General features: G+C 36.6%; 1 protein-coding gene across 2 annotated transcripts in view; it reads right to left on the bottom strand.

Moving 5' to 3' along the window:
- The window catches only part of RAB6A (RAB6A, member RAS oncogene family), an 83,287-nt gene that overhangs the window by 33,188 nt on the left and 30,889 nt on the right, over positions 1-19,210 (bottom strand). The window contains exons 2-5 of one of the 2 annotated variants that reach the window (XM_059069706.2): positions 14,891-14,949; positions 3,867-3,920; positions 2,176-2,281; positions 261-372 (exon numbers count right to left, since the gene is read on the bottom strand). In XM_059069706.2, coding sequence (XP_058925689.1) covers positions 261-372; positions 2,176-2,281; positions 3,867-3,920; positions 14,891-14,949 — 331 coding nt within the window. Of the gene's footprint in view, positions 1-260; positions 373-2,175; positions 2,282-2,346; positions 2,453-3,866; positions 3,921-14,890; positions 14,950-19,210 lie in introns of both variants that reach the window. The other variant, XM_059069707.2, reaches the window with a different exon arrangement.

Consider the following 19,210-nt stretch of genomic DNA (forward strand, 5'->3'; position numbering starts at 1 on the left):
TAGTTCCCCGACCAGGGATTGAGCCTGGGTCCTCGGCAGTGAAAGCACAGAGTCCTAACCACTGGACCGCCAGGGAGTTCCCAGGACTGAGTTTAATGCTTACCTTTCTATTTCAGGTCCCCACACTAAAGAAAAGGGGCAGGGGTATAAAATTAAGGATTAAACATGTCTCCTTTTAAAGCAATTTTTCACTAACAAAAATAACAGGCTGCTTAACAAAGAAATCAAACATTCCATACAAATATGAAATCATTCCATACCTCTTGTCAGCAAGATCTGTTTTATTTCCTACTAGCATGATGATAACATCACTTCCTCTTTCTGTTCTGACATCATCAATCCACTTTGTAGTTTGCTGGAATGAGTTAACATCTGGTATATAGGAGGGTGGACAGAGAGATTAGTGTTATTCCAAGTGCCTCCCCAAGTGAAGGACCAAATAAAGAAAAAAAAAGGTACTGGAAGTTGGAAGGGGGTTGGCACATTAGGACCCACTTCTAATGTGCCTGCAACATAACTCCATTTTATCTGAGTATAAATGTCAATGATCTAAACAAATCACAATACTGAAGTCCTTAAGGTACCTTTTATAATAGTTCAAAATTTTTGGACATGACCAAGTGAGTATAATGTACTATAGGTAATTGAAAAAAAAAATTAAATGTAAGGACAGCTATGGCAGATAATATGGTGTCATGTTGCCACAATGCTTTTTTGATTACTTAAACATACCAAACATGACAAAGAAAGCATCTCCAAAAGTATGTCAGCCAGTAAGTCCCAACACATCCACAAAATCTGTAAAGCCTTTAAATAGCTTTCAACACCACTCTGTTTGCATTGCTTATTCAGTTTGTGATCACTTTAACTTGAAGTTTATTAGTTTAATGTACCAGAATTACTTATAACAAAATCCATCTTTCCTAGCCCTGGATTCTAAATAGAGTACTGCAATACATCTTACAGCATCTAAAGAAAACAACTTGCTAATATTTTAATGGCATGTGCACAAATTTCAAACAAAAATACACCAGGCTTTACTTGATTTGGTTAAAGTAAGCACAAACATTTTAAAGCTGCAAAACTTGTGAATGCACAATAATGAACATACATTTTTAAAACAAGTAGCAACCCAAAGAAAAGCTTCAAGAAAAGAAAGACTGCATTTGGCACCTAACCAAAAAAAAAAAAGTCTGAATGCAAACCTCTTATAATTCTGCTATTGCAATTATTGTTAAGTAGATATGATTTCTGGTTGAGCAAATATGCAAAAATGTATACTAATAATACTACTAGCTCAAATCAGTAGATTGTTTATATAAGATGTTTTTAAAGAAGTCCAAGGTATGGTACTATCCTGGTCTTCCTATAAATTATGGAGCACTATATGGAATAATGCTTAATATTGCCTAATATATCATAAACTGATTCACAAAGACAATTTTGATCAGATAGCATTTCCCTGTCAGTCCCCAATGCTCCATTCAAAATTTACAGTCACTTAAAAAGCCAAAGGCATTATTAGTCAGTCTTGAAGAAAAAGAAAAAGGAAGACCATTACTTTTTTTAGTCTCCCATTTAAATTTTTTTCTTGGAGATAAATGAAAGTATAATTCGTTAGCAACCAAGTAAATAAGTCAGAGAATCCAGATTTCATTCAAATGAAAATGATTAATAGAAAACTGCACATTATGTTTTCTCTGCCTTCCTCTATAGAGAGAGGATGGCTGGAAGGGGAAAGCAGAGAAAAGTTGGCTAGCGGAAGCTTTTTAACAGTCTCAACAGAAGCCTTGAAGGATCTGGAGAACTTGGCAAGACTTAAATGCAGATTATTTTATTTTAGAGAAATCTGAGATCAAGTTAAATAAAAAAGGAGACATTCTTCCAACCATAATTATGGTGTAGGGATAATAGGATACTAAGAAAGCCTTGGAGACAATTCATAATTAGATCTAAAGGAAAAATTACAGGGCAAAAAAACCTGGCACAGTAGAAATAAAGCATATTGGTACAAACACCAAAGCAAATACTCTGACCTAGCTGGCCTGTGATAAGGTTTGCTATGATAAAACTCATTTTTACATGCCAGTATAGAAAACAAGCACAAGACAAGAACATGCATGCAACTAAGCTAAAGGTTGAAAGATTAGAAATGCATAATCCCCCCCCACTCACTTGTGATATCATAAACAACAACTGCCACAGTGGAGTCACGAATGTAGCTAGGAATCAAGCTCCTGAACCGCTCTTGACCTGCTGTGTCCCATAATTGCAATCGTACCTAACAATAAAATCAGTCAAACAAGCAAGAAAATAAGAAAGGTCAACCCGTTGCAAAATACCTACTTGTGATATCGTAAACTACTACGGCTGCAGCAGAATCACGGATGTAACTGGGAATGAGGCTACGGAAACGTTCCTGACCCGCAGTATCCCATAGCTGCAGCCTGATCTGTGGGATGGGAAAAAAACAAACAAACAAACAAAAAAACGAAACCAAACTCAAACTAAAAAGAAATAATGTTTTTAAAGGGAGGAGGGTGGCAAGGAGGTAAAAAGGAAACTCATGCAAAAAGGTTACAGGGATGTGAGGAATGAAAATAACACAAAACTCCTTTCCTTTTTCAAAAGGGAATATTTAAATTTGGCTTGCTCTGAAGGTACATAACTCAAAAAAATGGCAATATGAAAGATTTCACAGAATCAGAAGTACAGCTTCCTTTTTTTCCCCCTCCCTGTAACCTCTCTTTGAATCCTATGCATTCTGGAGAGCAAAAGTAGACTGCTGATGTTCAAATAGTGAACATAAAAGGGAAAAACAAAGGTAAATGTCAGTGAGCAGCTCAGGCTATCAGAGAAAAGGAATTAATGCCTTTCTGCAAGCCTCTCTGAAACTAAAATAAAATGTCTCTTTTCTCTATTGGATCCAGAACACTTTGAAATTGGATCTCTGACTACTGTGCTTGTTTCTCCCACACATTTCTTCCTAGAACACTGTATATAATCTAGCGAAAAGGAGAAATATCTTTTTGCAACCCTACATAAAAATATCTTTACTTTCTTACTTTTTCACATCTACATTCCAGGAAGAAAAGCTTGAAAACAAGCATTAAGTTCTCTTACCATCATAAAGCAGTTTCTGTTTTCAAATTTTAAGAAATAGAATGCTATATGTTAAAACATAAAAGAGAACATCCAAAAGAAAAAAACTCACAAACTTATAAGAAATAGCATTAGAGATAACTTTTTTGGGTATAGATCCCAAAATAATGCATTTAAGAGAGTCACTGTTTAGGTGACAGGAATCTCTTCAAGGGATAGCAGCCTAGAATACAGGATTTATACTGCACTTAAAAGGAGTATTCCAAAAGATGGAAGACAAAAATCTAACAAGTAAATACACATTACTTTTTTCTATTCATAGTCACTTTGTACATATCATATTCTGACAAATAAAACCTTGAAGTTCACAAATTGTGTGATATTCAAATGAAATCTTTTTGAATGCCTCAAGAGTGGTATTCAAAAGGTCTTTAGCAGCTCTAATTTCTTCATGAAAATATTCTTATCTCAATGCTATTTGTTATAATTTTCCAAATCAAGACAAAATTTTGTTTAACAAGCCTAGGGCCATCAGAGTTTTACAAATAACAGCTTTCTCTCCCCTTTGGATTCTACTTGGGGATAAAAAACTCAAAGTGCTACGTACTACTCACTCAATAATAAAAGTTTTTCTCAAGGCCTGTAAACTAACTTTGGCAACTTTGCTAAGTACTCCTTACAATGACAATCATTGATTATAGTTTTGATCATAATTTTCTATCCTGGAGTGTTGCAGAAAATTGCACACTGAAAACATTACTCACTGTTCGATCCTCTAAGTACATTGTTTTTGATAAAAAGTCAATACCAATTGTTGCCTGTAAAACAAAACAAAAAACAAAACAAAGAAGTTAAAAATAGTAATAGTTTAATGGCAGTCAGCAGTTTAGGGTTCAAGTGGGAATTATGATTGTGGAAGAAATAATGAATAAACATATAAACATATCATAGCCAAATAAAAATGAACAAAATTTTCAGCGATAATGGCTTCTACCTATTGAGCACTTCCTGTGTATTAGAGATTCTTTTAGGCCCTTTACATGATCATCTCTAATGCTAATACATCTGTACAAGTAGCTAGTAGCATCATTATTTTTCTCATTTTATATATAACAATATTGGGGTTTGGAGAAGTTAACTTGTCTAAAGACACAAAGCTTCTGCTGTGGAGTTGGGAATAAAAGTCCAACTCTTTCTAATATATACTTCTATATTTGCTTTATATTTATATATACTTTTAAAATCTATCTTTATATACATATTTTATACATTTCATATATCATATATTCACATACATTATATATTTTTATATATACTTTATACATATACGTAAAAATTTTTAAATTGTGATAAAATACACAACTGCTCTTTTAAAAAGTCTTTAAAAAAAAATGGTTAAGAGGGTTAAAGAGTAGTTTTAGGTTCATAGCAAAACTGAAAGGAAGGTACAGAGATTCCCCTTTTCCCCCTGCCTCCACATATGCATAGCATCTCCTATTGTCAACAACCCCTACCGGAGTGGTAGTACATTTGTTATGACTGATGAACCTACACTGACAGTGATGTAATTTTTTTTAAGATAGGTTTTGGGACTTCCCTGGTGGTCCAGTGGCTAAGACTCTGCACTCCCAATGCAGGGGGCATGGGTTTGATCCCTGGTCAGGGAACTAGATCCTACATGCTGCAACTAAAGATACCACATGCTGCAACTAAAATGACCCCGCATGCCACAATGAAGATCCTACACACGGCAACAAAGATCCTGCATGCTGCAACTAAGACCCGGCACAGCCAAATAAATAAATATTTAAAAAAAAAACTTTCTAAAAAAAAATAAAGATATTTTTAAATTGTCATAAAATTTGACATTTTAACTATTTTTAGGTGTATAATTCAATGGCATTAATTACATTCACAACTGTGCAACTGTCAACACTATTTACAAAACTTTTTCACCACCCCAAACAGAAACTTTGTACTCATTAAGCAATACCAAATTACAATGTATGGATATATGACAATTTGTTTAACCATTCATCTATTGATGGACACTTTTGGCTACTATGAGTTCCTGTTTTCAATTCTTTTTGGTATATACCTAGGAGTAAAATTGCTGGGCCATATGGTAATTCTACTTAACTTTGTGAGGAAAGTTTCTACAGCAGCTGCACTATTTTAAAGTCCCACTAGTGATATATTCCTATTTTCCCTCTTCTATATAAATAGCCATCCTAGTGGGTGTGAAGTGAAATGTTACTGTGGTTTTGATTTGCATTTTTCTAATGACTAATGATGCTAAACATCTTTTCATGCTTTCATGTGCTTATTGGTCATTTGTATATCCTCTCTGGAGAAATGTCTATTCAGTCCTTTGCCTATCTTCAAATTGAGTTTGTCATTTTGTTATTGATTTGTTCTTTATATATTCTGGATATTATATCCTTATCAGATATGTAACTTTCAAATATTTCCTCCTATTCTGTAGGTTGGGTCTGGTGCCTCTACTGAAAATCAATTGTCAAGAGATATATATATTTATTTATAGGTTCTCAATCCTACTCCATTGGTCTGTATGTCTACCCTTATGCCATTACCACACTGTTTTATTTTATTTTATTTTATTTTTTTGCGGTACGCGGGCCTCTCACTGTCGTGGCCTCTCCCGTTGCGGAGCACAGGCTCCAGACGCGAAGGCTCAGCGGTCATGGCTCACGGGCCTAGCCACTCTGCGGCATGTGGGATCTTCCCGGGCCGGGGCACGAACCCACGTCCCCTGCATCGGCAGGCAGACTCCCAACCAACTGCGCCACCAGGGAAGTCCCTACCACAGTTTTAATTACTGTAGCTTTGTAGGAAATTTTGAAATTGGGAAGTGTGAGTCCTCTAACTTTATTTTTCTTTTTCAATAATACCTTGGCTATTAATATCTTGGTGATTAGGATCAGGTCTTTCATTTCTACAAAGATGGCAGTAGGAATTTTGATAGGGAGTGCACTGAATTTGTAGATTGCTTTTGGTGGTTGGTACTGACATCTTAACAATATTAAGTTTTCTGATTTATTTACCTGGGATGTCTCTCCATTTAATTAGGTCTTCTTTAATTTTTTTTGAGTAGTTTTGTTGATTTCCATTTCACACAGACTTGTATTTTAAAACAAACAACAACAGAAGAAGATGCTTCCTCCTTTATCCCAAACTATGTGACTAATACACAACCTAAGTACTAATTCCACCTTATGACATTCAATCTGAAAATTATATCCGCCATAGGGTGGGACAATGGGCTTATAAACTTGAATTACTATGCAAGAGCATCTAACTGACAAACCTCAGGAGTGTACAGGAGTGGCATAGCTGCATTTAAGAAATCTCACCAGTAGAACCTCATTTACCCAGACAGTGTGGCAGAGGTAGTTAACTACCTACACAAATATCCATCTACCCCTTCTTCCTTACTAACATAATCAAACATTTACTTAAAACCATACTTTTCCCATGAAAAAAATTCCATTTTCCAGGCTTCTTTGAACTTTAAATAAATGGGGTTAACTCAGTTGGGAGGTACGTTCTTGTTTTTTCCCCCTTTCCTCCGTCTTTCTTCCTGAACTGTGGCTACCAAGGCTGGAACTCCAGGAACCATTCAGTAACCATGAGGCAAATTTCAATATGGAAGTCATATATTAGATCAGGTTAAAAAGAAAGTCAGAAGGAGTCTTGGTCCTGGATGACCATGGAGCTGCCACACAAGCGCTGAAACACACTACCTTTAGACTTCTTTTACATGAAAAAAAATTCTCACGTCACCTATCAAGTTATTTTGTGTTTGTTATAAACAGCCCAAAATAATTTTTAATGGCTATAAATAGAAACAAGCATTTTCAGATCTCACAGTCAAGACGTATAAATATTTTTACAATTAGTACAAAGTCAGACTTTATGATAAAATGTACAACAGTCTCCTCCTTGCACTGTACTATAATAGTTTTGGGGTATCACTTATACCACTGAACTCATAAAGATCAAGATTAACCTGAAAAACATCCTGTTGTTACTCTTCTTTTTAGTTAATTTTATTCCAAGCTGAGCTACTACAACATAGAAGTCGATCAGTTGTAAGAATTAAGCTAACAGCAGGAAGAAAAGAAAGGAGATGGCTGGGAAACCAATTGTTATCAGCTTTTCCAGCATCTTGAATGCTACTGATGAGGAACTAATTCAAATTTTCATAAAAGATGGATGAGACGTTAGTGCTACTTCTTGCTCATCTCCTTAAAAAAATGCAAAAGGCAATAACTGCAGAAGAAACCAAAGGTAAGAGAAAATTCTCCCATGTATCTTAATTTACAACTTCATATTATCTTAAATGTTAACTAATTCATTGGTTTTGAGGGGGCAGGGTCTGCTTTGTAAAAAAAAAACAAATTAAACTGAGTACTTACAACAGGAGCTCACAATTCAAGATTGAACAATGGCTTATTCAAATATATTGGAGCCAAGATAACAGTAACTTTTATTTGTTTAGCTATTTTATTTGGATGCTCTCCACTTAGAATGGTGCTTATTTACCCCAACAGCTATTTTATAAAAGATTCAAATGTAAGCTACTATTCTGTCTGACTCCGTAAATGGTGGTTTGTCACCTGTCCCGATGCCACAGAAGTCAGAGACCCATAAACATAATGATTTTCCATACGGGACATGATTTTTCCAATACAAAACTAATTAGGTAAGGAAAACAAGTTTTCTTCTGTACAAAGCAATGATAATCAGTTTCCTTCTGTGGTGCAAACACACGTAAAGCTCTGTTGCCTGGTTGCTGCCTTCTCTAGCAAGAGAAAATAGAGAAATAATGAGTTGAAAGAGGCAATGACCAAAGGAAGAAAAGAGTGAGGAAGTTAAAAGAATCTAAAATTGAGTAACAGAGATGAATAAAAAGAATGAGGAAAGGATAACGACCCCAGAAAGAAGATGCTGATACAGAATCTGGTTTAGAAGGGAATCCCATTGAAAAATATGTCTACATATATGTACACATGTGGGAAAAAATACATGTATATACTTTTTCCCCTAGATATCTTTGTGCCATATTATATTTCTGTCGATTAGGACAAAACTAGGTAGAGTCTGTGAATTTTAAAAATGAGTCATTAAAATGGACATAAAATTTTAGTTATGCAAGGTGAACAAGTTCTAGAGATCTGCTGTACAGCACTGTGCATATAGATGACAATACTGTATTATATACACTTAAAAATCTAATAAGAAGGTAAAATCTCAGGTAAGTGTTCTTACCACAATCAAAAAAAAGAACCTCACCCCCACCCCAAATAAAATGACAATACTTCTGGAAAAGGAAAAAACAAAAGTCATTAAAAATTAAACAAAAATAAAAAGACAAATCAAACACAGAATCAGCAAAACAGTCCATCTAGTTAAGGATTTTGTTTCTACTGATAAACTAGAATTCTGTATAGAATAATCTGGAGCTTTAACGTAAAGAGATTAAGGATATATTTATTCACCACCACCATCTTTCTGGACAAGTTCATTAGAGTGTCTAAAACCCACTGTTTGGACTTCTCTGGTGGTGCAGTGGCTAAGAATCCGCCTGCCAATGCAGGGGACACAGGTTGGATCCCTGGTCCGGGAAGATCCCACATGCCACAGAGCAATTAAGCCCGTGTGCCACAACTACTGAACCTGCCAGCCACAACTACTGAAGCCCGTGTGCCCTAGAGCCGATGTGCCCCAACTACTGAAGCCTGCGTGCTCTAGGGCCCACATGCCGCAACTACTGAGCCCACATGCCACAACTACTGAAGCCTGCACTCCTAGAGCCCATGCTCCGCAACAACAGAAGCCACAGCAATAAGAAGCCCGCACACCGCAACAATGAGTAGCCCCAGCTCGCCACAACTAGAGAACGCCTGCGCGCAGCAATGAAGACCCAATGCAGCCAAAAGTAAATAAAAATTTTAAAATAAATAAAATAAATAAATAAAATAAAACCCACTGTTTTATCCATGCTGTCCTGAACTTAACTGTTGATTTGTAACAGCCTTTGGAATAAGAAATTCTCTAAATTCAAAGTAATCTCTAAGGTTACTCTGAGCAATATAATCTTCCTCAAATAAAAGAATTAAACTACTACAACTGTGGGAATCTTTCCCGAGCTTATTTATATTAAGTTGAACTATATAAAATGGCGAATATTACACCATTTTTGAATGATAAAAATAGCAGTGTAATATGGTTCAAACTGATATAGTTGAAATTGTTAGAAAAATCTGTGGGTTTATAATTGGTAAAAGAAAAAGAAGTGGTGAATGCTAGAGCAACTTAAGAGAAATGCTTCCAGACTCTCTAACTAGAAGTAAGTTTCCCAGATAACTTAAGATTTTTTGCTTTACTTTGAAATAATGACTAAAATATGGTCAATTAAGGACTCTTCTGGCCAACCAGTTTAGTCTTTTTCAAATGAAATTAATTCAGTGCAAAGGAATCATAAATAGGGCATGAATTGTGAATTACGTAAAATTTATCTTTTTTGTGAAATAAAACTTCACTAAGTTTCAGATATATATTACATATGGCTCAATGATACATTTCTAGCTATGAGACTAGCTCTTCAATTATTCATTTCAGAAGTCTTTCTCTTGTATGGTGGGGGTAGGGGTAGGGAATCTTCAAATAATCCACTGAACAACTCTTCACCTGATAACTAAGTTTGCAGCTAATGACATATGGTCAATTCTTCATATATCAAGTTAATACTTGATATGCTGTCAAGCTGATTTCCCTAGGTAAGGATATGGGGGTGCTACATTATCCAAATTTTCCTGTTAGAGCTAAACTAAGATAATACCTTGGACTGTACCTAATTCTTACAAAAGCTTGTAGTTTACATTGTAAATCAGTGTCTCCTATTAATGCCAAAGTACAATGATATTTTGACTTCACTAGCAACAACTTTTTCACAAAGAATCAAAATCTTTCCTTATCTCTCAAATTCTATGTAACCTCACCTCATAAACATCACTGCCCTTATAAATGTCTGAATGAACAGCAGCAATAGTCTTAGTGCATAAGTAGCAACAGCACTTTAGGTGTGCTGGAAAGATCTCTGTAATTTCACAGAGAACTTGGGTAAAATGAAATACTTCAGAAATACCCAGAGAACTCCAACTATAGGCTCTAGCTCATAATTCTTTAGCCTAAGACACTGATTTTAGTTCAAATTTTTTAGCGTATGGTATTTGGTTCCACTCTCAAAGATTTGAGCTCAACACTCTCAGGAACTTTCTACATATGGCTCAATGACATCAATACTTTCTTCAGTCCCTAAGACTGGTATTTATAGTTTCTCTGCTGAAGAGAGAGAAGCATTGCTCAGAATCAAAATATGGTATGCAAGAGGTCATCTAGGTGAAGCTATAAGATGTAGAGTTGCAGGGACCTAGAAAATTGAGGATATCCGATATAAACGGGTCCAAAAAAACACAAAGCACTCTTGTTAATTGTACTATTTTTTCATTTCTAAACTTGCTCTCCTTATAGTGTCTTAAGATGTAACTAAACCATTTCTGAAATATTCAAAAGAATGTAATAAAATTTATACTATACATATTCATTGGCTTTTTAAAAAAATATTTATTTATTTTTATTTGGTTGCGGCAGGTGGGCTCCTTAGTTGTGGCTTGTGAACTCTTACTTGTGGCATGCATGTGGGATCTAGTTCCCTGACTAGGGAACGAACCTGGGCCCCCTGAATTGGGAGCGCAGAGTCCCAACCATTGCACAACCAGGGAAGTCCCATATTCATTGGCTTTTAAGAAGTGACTTTCCTTAAATGTCATGTTTATGTTTTAGTTATTCCTGTTTCATGATCGTTAAGGGTTTTAATAAAACGCTTAATTAGAAACAAATTCCTTTGGGGGTGAGATGGAAATGTTCTTAATCTTGATTGTAGTAGTAGCTTCATAGGTGTACATATCTGTCAAAATTTATCAAAACATAAGGAATTAATAATTCTTTACTACTACTGATTATAAGATTCCACTGAATATTTTGGATAACAGTCTTTGTCATGTGAGCCTTTTACAAATCTATGGCTTGCCTTCTCACTCTCTTGACACTGTCTTTGGCAGAGCAGAAGTTTCTAATTTTAATGAAGTCCAGCTTATCAACTGCTTCTTTTATGGATAATGCCTTTGGTGTTGTATCTAAAAAGTCACTGCCATATGCAAGATCATCTAGGTTCTCTCCAATGTTACCTTCCAGTGGCTTATTACAGTTTTACATTTAGGTCTGTGTTTAGGTTCATTTTGAGAATAACGTTGTATCTACATTCATTTGCATGCGGATGACCAGCTGTCCCAGAACAATTTGTTGAAGAGACTATCTTTGCTCCATTGTACTGCCTTTGCTCTTTTGTCAAAGATCAATTAGAAAAACCTTTGTTTACATCTTAGTTCTACCATTTAGTAGTTGGATGGTTTTGGACAAACTGTACAAATTTGGACAAACTTTTTCCTAGAAAACAAATGCCCAAGTTTTTCAGTTTTCTTAGTGTTCAAACCAGAAGGCATATCCCAGAAATAAAATAAATATTTCAAATACGGGAAAGTACATACTAAAAAAGGGACAGGATTCAGATTTTGTATTTACCCTAAAAGCTTTCTGAAAAATAAAAAATGGTTTAATAATTGAGACAGAGGCAGTTAATTACTATGGAAATTAACCATTCCTTTAATCAGATCAACATTTGATATACTCCTAAGACAAATAATTGAAATCAAGTTTTTATACTAACTACACAGTAATACAGATGTAAAATACTTCAATTAAAGGGGATTTTAAAAAATTTTATTTTAATAAGAATATTTCAAAAAGTTGATGCAGGGACTTCCCGGCGGTCCAGTGGTTCAGACTCTGCGCTTCCACTGCAGGGTGCATGGGTTCAACCCCTGGTTGGGGAACTAAGATCCCACAGGCCGTGCAGCAAAAAAGTTAATACAGAAAAAGATTTATAATGTGCTTAGGGCCTCAGTGAAAGTACCTGGTATGAAGATTACTGATTTATTCTTTTTAGCTTTTTCTTTGATTTTTGTTTCACAATTAAGCATTTTAAACTAAGATAGATACACACATATAACTTAGATACATATGCAACTGAGAGCAGACATCCTTGTCTTGTTCTTGATCTTAAAGAGAACACATTCAGCCTTTAAACATTACATCTGATGTTAGTTGTGGGTCTTTCATAGAGATGCCCCTTATCACATTTAGAAAGTTCCCTTGTATTCCTAATTTGCCAAGTGTTTTTATCATGAAAGGCTACTGGATTTTGTCAAATGCTTTTTCTGTGTCTATTGAAATAATCATGTGATTCTGTCCACACTGCATGGCATTTTTTTTTTCTTTTTGGCCGCACTGCATGGCTTGCAGGATATTAGTTCCCCGACCAGGGATTGAACCTGGGCCCTCAGCAGTGAGGGTGTGGAGCCCTAACCACTGAACTGTCAGGGAATTCCCCTGGTTTTGTCCTTTATTCTATTCATACAGTATATTACATCACTTTCTGTATGTTAAACCAACCTTGCAATCTTGGTACTAACCTACCAATCCTACTTGGCAAATGGTATAGAACCCTTTTTACAAGTTACCAGATTCAGTTCGGTAGTATTTTGCTGAGGACTATTTTGTTTATATTCATAAAGGATATTAGTCTGTAGTTTTATTTTTCATTATTTATTTATTTATTTACTTTAAAAAAGAAGACATTGGGGGTGGGAGTTTTATTAATTAATTAATTTATTTATTTTTTGCTGTGTTGGGTCTTTGTTTCTGTGCGAGGGCTTTCTCCAGTTGTGGCGAGCGGAGGCCACTCTTCATTGCAGTGCATGGGCCTCTCACTATCGCGGCCTCTCTTGTTGCGGAGCACAGGCTCCAGACGCACAGGCTCAGTAGTTGCGGCTCACGGGCCCAGTTGCTCCGCGGCATGTGGGATCCTCCCAGACCAGGGCTCGAACCCGTGTCCCCTGAATTAGCAGGCAGATTCTCAACCACTGCGCCACCAGGGAAGCCCTGTAGTTTTATTTTTGATGTCTTTGCCTGGTTTGGGAATGCGAGTCATACTGACCTCATGGGATAAGTTAGGAAGTATTTCTTCCTCTTCTGTTTTTGGAAGTTTACGAAGTATTAGTGCTGTTCTTTAAATATTTCATAGAATTGACCAGTGAAGCCATCTAGTCCTGCGATTTCCTTTGTTTTTTGATTGCTAACTCTATCTACTTATTACAGGTATACTCAAATTTTCTATATCTTCTTGAGTTAGTTTTGGTACTTTGTATCTTTCTTGGAATTTCTCCATTTCATCTAGGTTATCTAATTTGTTGGCATGTAACTGTTCACAGTATTTCCTTATAATCCTGCTTATTTCTGTAAGGACTTCTCCTTCACTCCTGATTTTAATAATCTGAGCCTTCTTTTTTCTTGATTAGTCTACCTTTAGGTTTGTCAATTTTGCTGATCTTCTCTAAGAACCATTTTGGTTTCACTGAATTTCTAGTTTTCTGTTCTCTCTTCCATATATTTCTGCTCTAATCTTTATTAGTTTCTGAATTAAGCATGTCTTTATTTTCTGTATTTTTGTTGTCCTGACACCTGGGGCCTTCCTTATACTGGAGGGACTGGCCATCCCAGGGTTTGCCAATTCCTAGAGAAGTAAAACTTGCCTGAGGAGGGCCCTTCATATGAAAACCAACCAATCCAAACCCATACCCCAACCACCTCCTCTATCACACTCAGGGTCATTACTCCCCTGCCCTAATCACCCTAGGGCCAAGTACTAGACAACTAGGAACAGTCCCTACAGCCCAGGGACCAATGAAATTACTCAAAGTAGGCAATCCTATATTTCTTTACCTGGTCTTACCCATCCTTCTCACATAAATCACAATAAAGTCTAGTGCCTACATTTCCTGCCCACCCCCCTTTCACCCCCTGACCAATACCAGTACTTCTTCAATGTGCCCCCCTCCTATGGCCTGGAGTATCCCTTCCTCTTGAGATTTGTGAGTACAGTAAACTATCTTTACAATGGCAATCATCTCCTGATCTGCCGGCCTCACCACACCTGAATAATAAAACCTACATTTTAAAGTAGTTTCCTACTTCTGCTTGCTTTAGGTTTATTTTTCTTATTCTAGTTTCTTAGGACAGAGGATTAAATTACTGATTTAATGTACCTTTTCTTTTCCTTATAACACTGCTTTAGCTGTATCCCATAAGTTTTGGTATGCTGCGGGTTTTTTAAAAAAATTTATCTTGAAGTATTTTCTAATTTCCCTTGTGATTGTCTTTGACCCACTGGTTATTTAGGAATGAGTTATTTAATTTTCCACATATGTGTGAACTTCCCAAATCTCCTTCTGTTAATGATTTCTAATTATAGTACTCACTTATTCTTGACTTCAAGTATAGATGAAAATGTCATAGAATCCTAGACTTGGAGGAAATCTCTCCAAGAGAATAGCTATAATCACTCTTACTTCTATCCCAGATGGTATCAGCAATAAACTTTCAATAGATTTTGGAAGAGAAGCTAAAGAAATTAAGTGAAAAAGTTGAGGACTATGAGCATCATCAGTTATACTTTGTATTTATATAGAATTTTACAGATTACAGAAAATGCTTTTATATCCATGTCTGAATGTAAATTAATGAATTTTTAAAAGGACCTTGATTGTAACACATAAGAGACAGTAGGATGGCAAAAACAAAATACCTGATAGGTGTTGTCAAAACTGTCATACATGAATCTGGTAATCAGTGACGTCTTTCCAACTGAAATGAAAAGGAAAAAAAAAAGATTGATTCAGTTAACACATTAAACTGGGTTCTCAAGTAACTTTTCTACAGAGAACTGTGACTCAATTCATTGGGAAATATCTGCAATGGTTCTACTAACAATAATTTACAAACATACAGCCCTGAGTTTGTTGAAATGTCTTTCTTTAAAAACAGATAATCTCGGGACTTCCCTGGTGGTTCAGTGGTTAAGACTCTGCGCTCCCAATGCAGGGGACCTAGGTTCAATTCCTGGTTGAGGAACTAGATCCCACATGCATGCTGCAACTAAGAAGCCCACAGGCCGCGACTAATAAGCCCGCATGCGCAACTATGAGCCTGCATGCCGCAACTAAACATGCTGCAACGAGGATCCCATGTGCTGCAACTAAGACTCAGCCCAGCCAAAACAACTAAGTAAGTTCTTCTTCCCCACCCCCCTTCCTCTTCCTCTCCTCCTCCTTATACAAAAAACCCAACCAACCAAACAAACAAAACATAATCTCTCAAACTGAGAGCACAGGTAAAAGAATGTTTATTTAGTTAAGAGGTGAGGAAAATGAAGAGAAAAGATGGAGGAAAACAATCAGTTATGCTGACATCTCTAATTCACAAAAGGCAAGCAGATATTTACTTGAGCCCTAACAAAAAGAACTAGACTACACTGGGAAGAAATTACAGTTAACTTCCTGGACAGTAACCTGGGGAAAATGAGGGTCAGGTCCACTTCATTCAGTGAATCAAAGCTTAATCTCGGGAAGCATAAAAACTAAATATGAAGAGTTCTAGGTGGGGTATGAGGGCTGCAAGAACTCGACTGTTTAAGAGTAAGAATGAAATGACATGGAAAATTGTTTTGAAACTCATTTCAGGATCAGATCTCTATTCTTTGGCAGGGCAATCCCAAAGATTCATAATACTACTTTGTATTGGTATTTTTAAGTTAATCCACATGTAAGTGCCACTAGGTAAAAAAAAAAGTGGTATACTGCCAGTATCCTTACCAATGGGCACAGTGTTCAAGGACAAGAACCATATCTAATTTTCCTATATCTCCAGTAGCTTGGCATAGATTCAATAAATACTAAATGAATACAAGAAGTTATATCAATTAGAAAAGAACTGAGCAAATAAATATCTCAAAAGCTCTCCCAAATGTAAATACTTTGGGGAGAAAAAAAAATACCTAGTCACTCATATTTCTGTATGAATTTAAGTAACTTTTGATTTCAACTTTTGATTTTTAGAGACCTGATCCTGGCCTCTTAAAACGTCCTCCATCCATGTGCCATATGACAACCTGAGGAAAAAACTAAGCCAAAGAAGGAAAAATCCCATAAAATCACCTACTCCCAAACGTCTTATTTTAAAGAATCTAAAATAGCAGGTTGAACAGCTAAAGCTAGTTTCCCTAGACCCTGGTCAAAAGCAAACTGATGTTTGGGAAGAAGTCTCTTTTTGGAGCAATGAGTAGACCTACGCATTTCTTTATTAGTAAACAGTACATACAGTTTTTATTTTGTTTTGAAAAATGTCCCTCCTTTTTTATTTAAAAGAGCAAAATGCATGTTATAAAGCAGGCAACACAGAAAAGACCAAGAACAAAGTGAAAATTATGTATATCCTACCACCTATACATAACATTAAAACTTTGGTATATGTTTTTCCAAGATATTTTTTATATATAAGAATACATACCTAATTAAATGCAAAACCCTAGAACCAATCATAGTAAAGTCAGGAACAATACACATACTACTATTATTTAACACTGATCAGAATCTATAAAAAGTAAATCTAGGAGGAGATGTGGGAACATATGTATATGTATGACTGATTCAGTTTGTTGTAAAGGAAAAACTAACACACTATTGTAAAACAATTATACTCCAATAAAGAAAAAAAAAAAAGTAAATCTAAAAATCTGAAGAGATAAAAGGCAAAATAGTGGTGAGGGAAACAGTGGTGGAGAAAAGCGAAGGAGCTTCATTATAAATAAAATATATAGTGAAGAAATACAAAATAGCTTGTTTGTTGAAACAGTTTTTATTCAAAAGATTTAAGTTTTCATTATTAAGCATTTTAAATATGATTCTTGGGCTTCCCTGGTGGCGCAGTGGTTGGGAGTCCGCCTGCCGATGCAGGGGACGCGGGTTCGTGCCCTGGTCCGGGAAGATCCCACATGCCATGGAGCGGCTGGGCCCGTGAGCCATGGCCGCTGAGCCTGTGCGTCTGGGGCCTGTGCTCCACAACGGGAGAGGCCACAGCAGTGAGAGGCCCGCATACCACAAAAAAAAAAAAAAAAAAAAAAAAAAGATTCTTCAATATGGGATCCTTGTAAATTTATTGTTGTTTACCTCAAAACCTCCTGTAAAATGGTATGTAAACTTATGATTTGCTTAATGCTTGTTTTCCCGAATCATAATCTCTATAATTGTCCTGTTTAGTCCACATCATCAGAGTTTGACACTGCTTGTCACATCACACTAAGCAAACAACACCTTTGCTGAACTGATACTCAACTCTTTTTCAGACGATAAAAAATAGGTATCTAGGGCTTCCCTGGTGGCGCAGTGGTTGAGAGTCCGCCTGCCAATGCAGGGGACACGGGTTCGTGCCCCGGTCTGGGAAGATCCCACGTGCCGCGGAGCGGCTGGGCCCGTGAGCCGTGGCCGCTGGGCCTGTGCATCCGGAGCCTGTGCTCCGCAGCGGGAGAGGCCACAATGGTGAGAGGCCCGCGTACCACAAAAAAAAAAAAAAAAAAAAAAAGGTATCTAGGGTTATTAAAGAAAAAAATCTATTTTTTTTTTGGCTGTGTTGGGTCTTTGTTGCCGTGTGCAGGCTTTCCCTAGTTGCGGCGACCAGGGGCTACTTTTTGTTGCAGTGCACGGGCTTCTCATTGCAGTGCCTTCTCTTGCTGTGGATCACAGGCTCTAGGCACGTGGGATTCAGCAGTTGTAGCACACGGGCTCAGTAGTTGTGGCACGCGGGCCCTAGAGTGGGTGGGCTTCAACAGTTGTGGCACATGGGCTCAGTAGTTGTGGCACACAGGCTTCGTTGCTCTGTGGCATGTGGGATCTTCCCGGACCAGGGATTGAACCTATGTCGCTTGCATTGGCTGGCAGATTCTTAACCACTGCACCACCAGGGAAGTCCCTCACTGTAGTTTTGATTTGCATTTCTCTAATAATTAGCGATGTTGAGCATCTTTTCATGTACCTCTTGGCCATCTGTATGTCTTCACTGGAGAAATGTCTATTTAGGTCCTATGTCCATTTTTTGATTGGGTTATTTTTTTGATATTGAGCCATATGAGCTGTTTGTAAATTTTGGAGATTAATCCCTTCTCAGTCAGGATGCATCATTTGCAAATACCTTCTTCCATTCTCTGGGTTGCCTTTTTGTATTGTTTATAGTTTGCTGTGCAAAAGCTTTTGAGTTTAATTAGTTCCCATTTGTTTGTTTTTATTTCCATTACTCTAGGAGATGGATCGAAAAAGATATTGCTGCAATTTATGTCAAACCGTGTTCTGCCTATATTTTCCTCCAGGAATTTTATAGTATCTGGTCTTTCATGTAGGTCTTTAATCCATTTTGAGTTTATTATAGTGTTAAAAAAGTTCTAATTTCTTTTTTTTTTTTTTTTAATCTGTAACTGTCCAGTTTTCCCAGCACCATTCACTGAAGAGACTGTCTTTTCTCCATTGTATAGTCTTGCCTCCTTTGTCATAGATTAAATGACCACAGGTTCATGGGTTTATTTCTGGGCTTTCTATACTGTTCCATTGAGCTATAGTTCTATTTTTGTGCAAGTACCATACTGTTTTGATGACTGTAGCTTTGTAGTGTAGTCTGAAGTCAGGAGCCTGATTCCTCCAGTTCCGTTTTTCTTTCTCAAGATTGCTTTGGCTATTCAGTGTCTTTTGTGTCGCCATACAAATTTTAAGATTTTTTTGTTCTAGTTCTGTGAAAAATGCCATTGGTAATTTGATAGGGATTGCAATCAATATGTAGATTGCCTTGGGTAGTACTGTCATTCTGACAATACTGATTCTTCCAATCCAAGAACATGGTATATCTCTCCAACTGTTTGTTGTCTTTGATTTCTTTCATCAGTGTTTTACAGTTTTAGGAGTGCAGGTCTTTTTCCTCCATATGTAGGTTTATTCCTAGGTATTTTATTCTCTTTGATGTAATCGTAAATGGGATTTTTTTCTTTCTCTTTCTGATCTTTCGTTGTTAGTGTATAGAAATGCAA

This window comes from Kogia breviceps, chromosome 7 (assembly GCF_026419965.1).
Source record: "Kogia breviceps isolate mKogBre1 chromosome 7, mKogBre1 haplotype 1, whole genome shotgun sequence".
Lineage (NCBI taxonomy): Eukaryota > Metazoa > Chordata > Mammalia > Artiodactyla > Physeteridae > Kogia > Kogia breviceps.